The 12,652-nt window shown below is 38.7% G+C and overlaps 2 protein-coding genes across 2 annotated transcripts; one reads left to right on the top strand and one right to left on the bottom strand.

Annotated features, from left to right (window-relative positions):
- The first annotated feature begins 525 nt into the window (after positions 1-525).
- On the top strand, positions 526-1,639 carry LOC129407833 (gastrula zinc finger protein XlCGF71.1-like). The gene has a single exon (XM_055150041.1). The coding sequence runs from the start codon at positions 590-592 to the stop codon at positions 1,361-1,363; it is 774 nt and encodes a 257-aa protein (XP_055006016.1). The 5' UTR covers positions 526-589; the 3' UTR covers positions 1,364-1,639.
- Positions 1,640-4,635: 2,996 nt separating this feature from the next.
- On the bottom strand, positions 4,636-11,985 carry LOC110165462 (uncharacterized). Its single transcript, XM_055150562.1, is given in 16 exon segments — positions 4,636-5,443; positions 5,446-6,434; positions 6,532-6,619; positions 7,640-7,827; positions 7,944-8,108; positions 8,436-8,629; positions 8,799-8,903; positions 9,005-9,090; positions 9,168-9,401; positions 9,502-9,787; positions 9,995-10,322; positions 10,507-10,647; positions 10,721-10,777; positions 10,877-10,927; positions 11,085-11,183; positions 11,467-11,985. Coding segments are annotated over 16 exon segments (3,753 nt in total). The 5' UTR covers positions 11,664-11,985; the 3' UTR covers positions 4,636-4,898.
- Positions 11,986-12,652: the final 667 nt, after the last annotated feature.

The raw sequence follows: 12,652 nt of genomic DNA, 5'->3' as shown, positions 1-12,652 counted from the left end.
ATGCAGTTTGTTCTCAATACTGCACTCCAGGGCCCAAGTCCCATCCAATCTGCCAGATAAGAAATGGATGACAGAAAAGACGCCCCACTAACGTTAAAGTCGACTACAGACAAATTCAGAGTGTTCATGTCACAAGACTGCACAAGTATGTGTAAGTGTGTATTCTCTTACCTCCTGCAGGTGTCCAGCTCCCCTCTCCGAGTCCTGCTCTGACTCCACAGATTAAAGAAGAACCCAACATCAAACAGGAGGAAGAACAGCTGCAAGTGTGAGGCTCAGACACTTTCAAACTGCAATTCCTTATTTTGTTATTCATTTCTTAAACAAATATTCAGATTGGGTTTGAAATATACAAATGTATCTTATATTTTTCAGGTGTGTCTCAGAGTTTACTGTTGTGACTGTAAAGACAGAAGAGTCCTCAGAGGACATCAAAGCAGAGACATTTGTCTACACAGAGGACACACAGGGAGAGGACATTGAGGCAGAGACACACATCCACTCAGAAACTGAGGGAGACACAGAGCACTCTTCTGACATTGACAGATTTGGATCTACATATAAACTACAAATACACAGGAGAGTTCACATGGAGGAGGAGTCATTCAGCTGTTCTGTCTGTACAAAAGTGTTTGCTCTACCCTCTGATCTTAAAAAACACATGAGGAGACACACAGGGGAGAAACCATTCAGCTGTACAGTCTGTAAGAAAGTGTTTGCTCTACCCTCTCAGATAGAAACACATATGAGGACACACACAGGGGAGAAGCCTTTCAGCTGTACAGTTTGTAAGAAAAGATTTGCTCAAAAGGTTCATCTCAAAACACATATGAGGACACACTCGGGGGAGAAACCATTCACCTGTTCTGTCTGCAAAAAAGTGTTTTCTGTAAGCTCCCATCTCAAAATACATATGAGGACACACACAGGGGAGAAACCTTTCAGCTGTTCAGTCTGTAAGAAAGTGTTTTCTATAAGCTCTCATCTCACAAAACATATGAGGACACACACAGGGGAGAGACCATTCAGCTGTTCAGTTTGTAAGAAAACATTTGCCCAGAAGTGTCATCTCAACACGCATATGATGATTCACACAGGGGAGAAACGATTCAGCTGTTCAGTCTGTAAGAAGATGTTTGCTGTCAACTCTGGTCTCAAAACACATATGAGGAGACACACAGGGGAGAAACCATTCAGCTGCTCAGTCTGTAAGAGAGTGTTTGCTCAACGTTGTAGTCTCAAAAACCATATGAGGAGTTACCATAGACTGTTTATCTCAGAGGACGGAGCCAACGCACAAGCTGCTACAACAGGAAGTTCGCATGTGGCTCCTCTGGCTCCTTCTGACTCTAGCTCCCATTGACTTACGTTGGAATATTAGGGCCCCTCTCTCTGTAACTGCTGCTGTGAGCCTCGTAATTTTGGTCTTAAAATGTTCGTATTAACCCACTCTACATGATTCTGATGTTTTTTTTCCTTCTATTTTGTTTGTTAAAAAAAAAAATCCTATTCCAAATATAGAGCCTGGCTTCAAATTCGCCCCTGTAACTGTGAACATCGCGAGCTAATCGTTGTGGGTGCTTTGTGTCACCATGGCAACTGTACTGCTCAAAAGCGGAGGGCAGATGGATGATTTCCCTTCAAGACAAAAAAAAAAAAAAAAAAAAAACTGCCAGAAATATCAGACAATATAGCATTATACTAATCTGTATCCATGGATATAAACCATAAACAGGCAATCTCACCATGTCAGATTACAGGTCAGGGGAAGTTCATTTGCTGTGACGTTGCAGTTTTCTTAATGTTTACCGCCCTCATGTGGCCACAAAGTGTAAATGCATCTACTAAATTATCTTATCTACAACAAATTATATGTAACTTGATGCTGGTTCAGTTCGGTTATTTTAATGCCAAAATGAACCGTATTTTTTTATTTTAAAGACAATGTATTATGGTAAATCAATATTTTTATCTTTCTACCATGTATTAAAGATGTTGCCTTATCAAAAACTGATTCTTTACAATAAAGTCATTATTTTTATTGATTTAAGAGCATATTTTCTTCTGCACTTCTTTGTAGTATTCGATATATTTGCCTGAACAGTAAAACAGAACCAAAACTACACAACACTTTTGTTTATTTATCCCTTTATTTACTTGTTTACATCAAAAATAAACATTCTCAAAATCTCTTTCACTCTCACTCACTCATGGAGCAATTCTAATTGAACAAGTTGAAAAAATTTAATTATTGGGTGTAATAGTGGACTCTAAATTTACATGGAGCCATGTAGATCACATACTGAAGAAAATGGGTGGAAGTGTGGGCATGATCAGACTCCCACAGTGGTTGCTCAGAAATCTAGTACAATCATTAGTTCTTTCTCAGATGGATTATGTATCAGGTCAATACAGACAGCACCCCCATATATATTTATATTTAGTATATTTTTACAGTCCGCATACACGTCCAGAAAGTTATTGATCATCTTAAAGACTTAAAGATATTAAACACAGTCATACCTATCAGCCATGTTGACATGTTGGATGAAACTGTAAACATTTGTGCATGTCTCACCAGTTTTTAGGAGAACTGTGGTCCCCAAATAATAACTGTATAGAGACAATAGAAAGTATGATAGTACGTATATAGTTTATTTTGTCATGTTACCAGAGCAAATGAGTTTGAACTTGAAGGTAGTGAAAGAAAAGAACACACTGTAAGAATGGATGACGTAAATGTAATCAAAGAACAAACGTACATGTCAGTAATATGAAGGAATGAATAATTAAATGAATGAAGCTCAATAAAAACTACTACATTGCAATTTTCACGACTTTGTTGGACATGATGTCAGCGTCTTATAAAGCGTTAACCGTTCAGATAGATCAATGGTTTTAAACTTTTCTGTTCAATTCTGTCGATGAACTGACCGTTAGCTAGCACAGGCTCATTAGCTCACGCCGCTTCAATGACGCAAAAAAACAACAAACAAAAAAAACACACACACACACACACAAACCCTCAAACGTAATTTATTTATTTAGTTAGTTAATATTATTACTCCGGGGGAATAAACAACAGTGACGGTAAAACGAGGAGCTAGTGTAGCCTGCGCTAGCCTCTTTGTGGCTACATGACATAATATAATATTATTATGAGAGCAAATTAAACAATTAAGATCTAAACACGATATGATATGTTCTTCTAAAGGCTGTCAGCAACAGGACACAAACCACGCAAAACTCTACAACAGCGAACCGACTAGAAAAGCGATTTTAATCAAACACTACAGAACTCCAACAGGAAGTGTTATGCTAACCACTTAGCCGCTTAGCATCTGCGAATGTTTGTAAACAGGAAAACCATCTATTTGTCAGAACAGCATTTTTTTCTGTTACTATTGTTTGCGAATGTTAGTATATTTATAATTTTAAATTCAGCATCAAGAGTGTGATGATGATGATTTTAATATTTTGGTAAAAGTCCAGTTTTGGGGGATATGTGTACTTTCCATTTTTGTCCACATGAGGGCGCACAGGGGCTGAGCATTACTTCAGGAATTTGGAAAAAATAGTAGTATAAATTATAATATAAAGTAATATAAAGTATAAAGTATTCAATAAAAAATACATTAAAGGTAAATTAATTACAAATCGTCTTTTTTATTGTAATAATATATGCTCATTGTTACAATGAATAAATACGTTCATAAATAAAATAGTTTAACGGTTAACACTCCCTCTAGCGGCCACACAGGAGAACTGGAACAGATTTTGCGGATATCTGCAGTTCTCGCTGTTGTCCACACGATGGCACCATACTCGGATGAACAAAACCTGGAAATGGATCAAATGATCCAAAAAAAAAAAAAAAAAAAAGAAAGAAAGAAAGAAAGAAAAAAAGCAGGTTAAAAAGTTTATTTTATAATTTTTTTGCCAGTGAATAATTGTAACTAAGTACAAATCGCTTAAAAAAAAATATATAATAAAAAAAAAAAAAAAAAAAAAAAATAGTAATAATAAAAAAAAAAAAAAAAAAAAATACAAAACACACAGGACTCTAGTTTCATCATCCTACTCCTTTTGAGCACCAGGTTCCAAATATGTACATGTACATATCCTTGTTTGTTAATACTGTTGTTGCTCAAACAAATAAAATGACTGAATTGAATGAATTAATAATATTCTGTATCATGCGCTACATTATTTCTTGTAACAACAGTGATTAACAATATTTTTAAATTTTTTTTAATAGGACCTAATGGTGATTTGGAGTCCTGGTTAACATGCCATGATACAAATGTGTTTAAAATCGTTGGAAGTCCAGTAGTGAACAACACCGGTGGACTGATTAGGTTTGGCTTGGGACAAAAAGTAAAAATAAAGTCATTCAGCAATTTTGTAATCAAGAATATACATATGATAAAGTGTTCTAACAGGCTGAAAACATGAACAGGCCTTTCTGGATTACACATTTTGACGTATGATATATTTTTGAAAAAAATATAGACAAACGATAACACTGAAGCTAATTTATGCCACTGACACAAGAGCAGGTGTGTCCCTAAAAACTATTGTAAATGTAGAATAAAACAGAACAAAAACACAAACTGAAATAAATAAAAGGCGGAATTAGATTTAGAAGTGATTTATTCAACTCTCCACAGCTCAAATGTGATCATAGTACAGAAACATTCAAAGTTCCCCGCTAGTGTGAAGAAAAACGTATACAGATGAACGGATCTTTTTTTCAATATAAGTCAATGAGAGCCAGAGTCAGAAGGAGCTGGAAATCTGGTCCACAGAGAAGACACGTGGTTTATGGTAACAATAATGATGCATCAGTTTTACACAGCGCTTTTCTGGACACTCAAAGACGCTTTACAGAGTATTATTCATTCAATCCACGCTTGGTTGTGGTGTTTTCTCATATGTGTTTTGACATTGGACCTATCAGCAAACACTTTGTCACACACTGAACAGCTGAATGGTTTCTCGCCTGTGTGTGTCCTCATATGTGGTTTGAGACTGGAACTATCAGCAAACACTTTCTTACAGACCGAGCAGCTGAATGGTTTCTCCCCTGTGTGTCTTCTCATATGTCTGTTGAGATTAGAGCTTAGAGCAAACTGTTTCTTACAGAATGAACAGTTGAATGGTTTCTCCCCTGTGTGTATCCTCATATGTGTATTAAGATGACACTTCTGAGCAAATGTTTTCTCACAGACTGTACAGGTGAATGGTTTCTCCCCTGTATGTATCCTCATATGTTTCTTGAGAACAGAGCCTACAGCAAACAATTTCTTACAGACTGAACAGCTGAATGGTTTCTCCCCTGTGTGTGTCCTCACATGTGTTTTGAGATCAGATCTTACAGCAAACGCTTTCTTGCAGACTAAACAGCTGAATGGTTTCTCCCCTGTGTGTGTCCGCATATGTTTTTGAGATGAGTGCGTTGAGAAAACATTCTCTTGCACACAGAACAGCTGAACGGTCTTTCACCTGTGTGTGTCCTCATATGTGTTTTGAGATGAAAGCTTACAGAAAACACTTTATTACAGACTGTACAGCTGAATGGTTTCTCTCCTGTGTGTGTCCTCATATGTTTTTTGAGATCAGAGCTTACTGTAAACTCTTTCTTACAGATTGAACAGCTGAATGGTTTCTCCCCTGTGTGTGTCATAATATGAAAATCAAGATGGTCCTTTCGGGCAAATGTTTTCTCACAGAGTGAACAGTTGAATGGTTTCTCTCCTGTGTGTGTCCTCATATGTGGTTTCAGACTAGAACTATCGGCAAAGACTTTCTTACAAACTGAACAGCTGAATGGTTTCTCTCCTGTGTGTCTCCTCATATGTTTTTTGAGATGAGAGCTTACAACAAACAGTTTGTTACAGACTGAACAGCTGAGTGGTTCCTTTCCCGTGTGAACTCTCCTGTGTATTTTTAGTTTATATGTAGATCCAAATTTCTCTTTACAAATGGAGCACTTGTGTTTCCTGCTCTCATCTTCTTCATCAGCTCCTGCCATGTCTCCATTATTCAAAGTGGCTCTGGTCTCCAATGCAGCCGTGTATTTAAGGAACAGACGTGAGTTTTCTGCAGCGGTTCTTCTAACTCTGGTCTCTTGGTTGTTTTGGTTTCCATCAGCTCCTGTGTCCGTGTGCACAGGTAAACAGTTGAGTGGAGCTCTCCAGTCTTCATCACTGTCAATGTCAATGTCAGAAGAGTGCTCTGTATCTCCCTCAGTCTCTGAGTGGATGTGTGTCTCTGATTTGATGTCCTCTCCCTGTGTGTCCTCTATGTAGACAAATGTCTCTGCTTTGATGTCCTCTCCCTCTGTGTCCTCTATGTAGACAAATGTCTCTGTTTTGATGTCCTCTGAGGACTCTTCTGTCTTCACGTTCACAGCACTAAACTCTAGGACACACCTGAAAAATATAAGATACATTTGTATCAATCTGAATATTTGTAATAGAGATGAATAAGTAAATAAAGAATTGCAGTTTGAAAGTGTCTGAGACTCACACTTGCAGCTGTTCTTCCTCCTGTTTGATGTTGGGTTCTTCTTTAATCTGTAGAGTCAGACCAGGAAGCAGAGAGGGGAACTGGACACCTGCAGGAGATAAGAGAATACAAACTTACACATACTCGTGCAGTCTTGTGACACAAACACTCTGTGAACTTGTCTGTAGTCGACTTTAAGGGTGATGTTGTAATGTTTTCATTAATATCTGAAGCAATTTGGAGTCATAGAGGTTCTTCTGAACGACTCTCACGCTCAGAGCCCTCAAAGCCGAGTCCAAGAGCTGCTGGATCCTCTGAGGAGGAGCAGCACTGCTCTAAACACAACAACCAAAGTCCACTATCGTGCTCTCAAACAGCGCACATAAGTCCTCAGCATCTGCACTCAGCTGCTCCTCCACAAAAGCTCTCCACCCTTTGGACATATTTAATTGTTGTGCCAGTGTACGGCTCTGCTCAACCGTTACCCATAGTGCTACTGTTATCAGTTGTTCTACCGTTACCGGTTGGTAAAAACATAGTTCTGTACAACGGGTAGTCCAAATGTGTGTTGCTAATAGATCCTGTGCAAGTTACCAAATGCTACTTCAGGTTGTAAAACTGCTCTTGGCTGACTTTTTTGCAGTTAGTATTGCACCGTGATTTAAATGCAGGAGGCGGCTTCTCTCTTAATCACTTTTTCAGCTTTGTTTAATTAGTCTCCATAGAAGCAACAACACCGGCCTCAAATATGAAAGTGTCAAATGACCCACAAATGTTAAAACAAGCTAAAATATGGGAAACTATTACATAAATTCTTTCTGTTTTGTGCAGTTAATATTTTACTTTTTGCGCTAATAATTTTAAAGTTAATATTTACTTAATTCACTGATTACATTACAGAAACAACGTAATGTAAACAGTGAAATAAGTACAGTGCTGATAGATTTTTTTTTCCACTGCTACCTCTAACAAATATATTTACATGAGGTGTGACGAATGAAATGTTCTACTACCAGTAGATATTTGTAGAAATAAGTATATCCTATTTAAATGTGCTCTTATTGATGTAGTGCCAGCTTACATAGCCCTCTGCTGACATGTTGCTCTTGTTTTGTTGGGGCAGTGTTACCTGTGAGAGGCCCAAGCCTTTGTGGATCATCGGGTTTTGAAGGGAAACTATCAGCCATTCCTCTCAGGGACAAAAGTCTTGATCGGAGTATGAGTGTCTGCAGATCAGGGATGTACTTGTACTCTTTTGGGGCTTTGTGTGTGTACAGATGCCACGTCTTTGTCCTCTTGTTGTAAAGCTTTCCTTTTCTAGACACAAATAACAAACACACACAATCAGTTATAAATTTACACTCAACTATGTCCAAATTATGTTTTCAAATGTAAATGCTGTATAAATATGATTGTTGTTTGGGAAATCATACTGTGTGGAGCCGTCCTTTCTCCTCCTGGGTTCTCTGTTTAGGTGATTGTTGTAGTCCAGCGATGCCAAGTGGACTCGTGCCTCATAAACCTTCTTGGAGAATGCAAAGCGTTTTCCAGCGTACATCGAGACATGATTGTGGAATGACTCCAGCTCTGCAGTCGACCTTAGTGTGAAAATGTGTGTATACTGGTCATTTTTTGTTTTATAAGTAAAACACTAAGTTTACAAATGTAACAGCAGAAGTGGGTTAGATTTACTTTGAGTAAAGGTTTAGATTACTCTTCCCTAATGAGTCTATAACTGACAAAGCTTTGTGTTGACAATATTAAATGATTGGCACATTTGTGTTTTTGTTTCTTCCAGCTACATCAACTTGAAATTATAAATCAGACGTTACACTCTTACAATTAACGTTGCTTGATTTTTTTCCCCTTTGGATCACCACTTTGTACTTCTACTTTACCCATCTCTGTGTAACACATGAGCCTACCTAAAAGACAGGAACTTTGTGACAGTCTTCAGCCATCGCAAATCCAGCATTAAATCACGTAGCCGCTGGTGAGCCACAGAGTCTTTTGGAATCAGTGGCTTGTTCCTTTCGCTTTCCAACAGGTCATGATCACAAGAGCCAAAGCACCACTGATGAACACCAGTCACATGATGTAAAAGTCCAGTCCATAGATCCTGAAGTATGAGAAATATGATTATTACTGTAATCCCATTCTGGTATGAATCATGACATTTTGTATAATCTCTCATTCATCAGAGTAGAAACAGTTTGAAAGGTGGTCAACTGCAATTTCTCCAATGTAAATCAAACAGACATGAAATTAAATCTTTCTTTTATACTGACCATGAAGTGTTCATATGTTTCAGCCGTTTTACAGCAGAACCAGAAGTGGTTTGTTATATCCCTGTTCCAGGTGAGCAGCAAGGAGCAGTCCTTTTGACGTCCAGCCTAATCACACAAACAAATTAATAAACAATGTAGTAAAAAAAAAAAAAAAAAAAAAGATTTACAATATAAAAACATGTATTCATACTAAAAAATAAACATACAGCCAAAATCTTTTTGCTGAGAGTTTTAGCACCATGCCAGACGTCCAGTGAGTGTTTTATTCCTTTGTCTTTGTATTCTCCACTCTCTGTTGAACAAATCCACAAATTATATCACTATTATTCTCTGCAGACTCTAAGCATTTTCAAAATATAATCCACGCACTGAACAGTGAAGATATCTGAGAATGTGCATCAGTGCAAACTTCTTTGACTGTCAAGTCTTTCATGATTTCGTCCATGCATTTTAGGAAACAGTGCTTCTCCACGGTGACGGAGTTTCTTTGGGTCTCTCGTTTGTCAGAGCTGTGCATGTAAACAATCTTCTTTGTGTCATTGTCCATCATGGTGTACGTGCAGTATTGTGCACAAAATCCTGGACTATCCATCCGACCATCACCTTTGCGCAGAACAAAAGTTCAACAAAGAGTAAGTGTTTGTGAAAGGCATTTGACAAATTCATATTAGCAACTGTATGTAATAAAGTGTCAATCACTCACCAAGCAACACAACAGAGTCCTTCTCTTTTAACTCATTAATGATCCCTTCAGTGTCTTTCTTCCAGAAGTTGGTGATGTTATCCACACAGAAGTCATCTTGGATCTTGTGGAATGTTGTGGGATCAATCATTCCCATATTCATAAATTTGAAGAGAAGTGCCACTTTTCGGAAGCTGCTTCCAGACAACAAGACATTAACACCCAACATGAAGTCTCCCGCCAGCATTCCACATTTAAAGTAACGCTGGGAGCTCCAGTTCCAAACGGTGTGTCCATTTGGACATATCTATGGAAAACAAAATAAGACAAATGAAATAATGTGACTTATGAATACACAGTTGCTGCTACTTCCACAGCTCCTGCTACTACTTCTTACTACTACTGCCACAAAACTACTCCATTTCTAGCTTCTCCCAGTGATATTATAGTATATATTGTGTATTATTATTTCCATATGTTAATTTTGTATTGTGGATTATTGCCACTGACTCACCCATTCTGCTATTACAGCTGTGCATCTTCTTCTCACTGAAACTTTAAAGGGTCTTGGTGCATTACATGACACCTTTGAGATAGGGTCCTGAGCTGTGCATTTGTCCACAGGTAGGATTAGGTAATCTAGAAGCTGCTTCAAGACGTCATGATAGATGATGGACGCTTGTTTTCCCAAAACGTCTTTCTCAATAACAGCCATAGCAGTGTCAGGAGGGACGGCATCTTCCACAGTTTCACAGTCGTCAGGCTCATCATGGACCGTTTCATCCATGTGAATCTGTGGCAATGTGTCGACACAAAATGGTTGTTTCAGTGCACCCCCAGCCCTGCAGTGAGAAAATGCAAATGCCATTAAGCACAGTGTGACAAGAAAATAACAATTGGCTCAGTCTTCTACCCCCCAATATGTGCTAAGTACATTCTTTTGTGTCGGGGGTTGGAGTAAAACATTTCACACTCTCACCAAGCCAATGTCTTACATACAGTTGAGTCTAGGAAAAAACTAAGTACCGCAGACAAATTGGTGGTGTGTAGTGTAGATCTTGACTCTCATCAGAGGCAGAGTCAAAGTCCTTTGTTTCATCTTCTTCAGAGGAAAACTGTGATTGTGTTTCCATTTCTGGAGTCCAGGTTTCATCATCCCAGTCGATACTAAAAACATCAATGATTGTCATTTACAATCAATCCACAAATGCAGGAATCTTAAAATGACAATAATACACACGTAGTGTTTTGGAGACTGTTGAATTCTTCCTCATCTATGTTTTCAATCAGTTCATCTCTGGAGGTGGAGGAAACAGAATGTTACAAATTGAACAAAGTCATACATTACAAAATCAAGTGACAGGAGCTGCTTATTTTAGAGAAAAACTTATATTACCTAGTTTTTCTATGTGGTGCACAAATTTGGTCTTCACTGCTGCTGCCATCCCTGAAAAGTGTGGATAGTTTAGAGCTGCACAAATCATTTCAGATGAAGAAATATTTCCTCGAGAATATATTGACAATAAAACATGTTTCCTAACAAATAATGTAGTGAAATAATAACCACCAAAACAGTAACAAAACATATTTCTGTACATTATTACCCGTCTGAGAGCGAATCCTGAACAATGGTGGAAACCGGAGTCTGCGGGGGTCTCACCCATCGAGTTTGAGGTAGCGGGGCAGTCGAGACATTATCATAACTGCAACGAAATTCAGAGTTATAATAAAGTTGTTGTGTGAGAGTCATGTATGCTGTGCAAGATCTTAACGATTACTTAGATTTACGTGTACGTTTTTAATGCAGGAGTGTATCCTAGAAAACAAGTTCGCTGCAGAGGACCCGTGACTACAACTAACTACAACAAACAGCAGCAAACGGACTTTTTGTTTGCATGAAAATTACGTTTTCAGATACAGGATATCGCCTTCGTGTCCTGAAAAACGTTAGAAATAAACCACTTTTTAATAAAAAGCAGAAGTTACCTGTCCAGAAGAAATTTAGCGACCAACGCGTCCGTCTTTAGTCCCTTCTCCTGCTTCAGTGCGCGCCATCGCTGGAAGGAATCTCCAAGAATCACCTTAGTGTGGCCTCGCTCCTTATCCCGTTCTCTTTTTCTTAGAACGGCCTCAAACCCGGGCTTTCGTTTGCGGCGATCTGGTCGTGGATTCTTGTCTGCCATTGCAACAAACTCTGAGCTAAATATAAAGAAGCTACATTTGGAAACAGAACCTCTGCGTTGTTTGAGTAAACCGAGTCTTGTTTGTGTGGAACGCGTGAGAGGCGCACGAAAATCACGTCATTTCGACGGAGCAGCCCATTTCGACAGAACACCATGGATCTATAATAAAAACTCTGCAGAACACCAGCTGGGTCCGTAAGATTGTTCGCTGTCCTCCGTGTTCGAGGGCCGTGACTGGGTCCGAGGCGGAGCAAAGCAGAACAGAAACGTGGATCCGGTCTGGTTTGTTACAGGACTATTTTGTTGTGAGCGGCCCGTGCTCCGCGCACTTGGTTTTTCCCGAAGAAAGCGCTGCTCCGTCTGAGCCTCTTATAATGCCACTCCCCACTGAAACTCATCTGAGCCCGACCTGAACCAGAGCTGCTCTCCGCTGGTCCAGGCGTCTGGGTTTGGATCTAGTCCCACTGTAGCATTTCTGACACACGGGGAGGGCATCTGACACACGGGGACATTTCAGAACACTGCTCTGGCTCTTAATTTGTTTCATCTTATTAATTACTGGTTGATACTTCTGATCAGTTTTCTTCTGTTATGTCCCCAATTGCTTAGATTTAAAATTAGTTTAGGCTTATTTTTCCCCCAATTTAAATGATCCTTCTCTAAGATATGCTAGATTCATTTAACATTTGGTTTATATTTCTAAGATTAACAAAACTTGGGCTCCAAGTGCTGTACGATGATTTAATAAATTATAGACATAAAGTATGTAAACGTGATTTATTTAATGTATTTTTGTCTGAAGACTTGAAAAGACTTGATAATCTAAGAAAGGACTTGCGACTTGAGTTGGACTTGTGGACCACTGACTTGGGACTTGACTCAGATTTGAGGTCAAAGACTTGGAACTTACTTGAGACTTGCTAAACAACAACTTGGTCCCACCTCTGCCTGAAGTAGTAGTAGTAGTAACTGTAGTAGTAGTAGTAGTA

This window comes from Boleophthalmus pectinirostris, unplaced genomic scaffold (genome assembly GCF_026225935.1).
Source record: "Boleophthalmus pectinirostris isolate CB_2022bp ecotype Guang Dong unplaced genomic scaffold, ASM2622593v1 HiC_scaffold_14, whole genome shotgun sequence".
Classification (NCBI taxonomy): domain Eukaryota; kingdom Metazoa; phylum Chordata; class Actinopteri; order Gobiiformes; family Gobiidae; genus Boleophthalmus; species Boleophthalmus pectinirostris.
Note: the sequence above shows the minus strand (reverse complement) of the source record. Positions and strands in the feature narration are given on the sequence as shown.

Bases quoted from the DNA above. Each gene is read 5' to 3' on its own strand.
- LOC129407833 (XM_055150041.1), top strand. From the start codon at position 590: ATGGAGGAGGAGTCATTCAGCTGTTCTGTCTGTACAAAAGTGTTTGCT.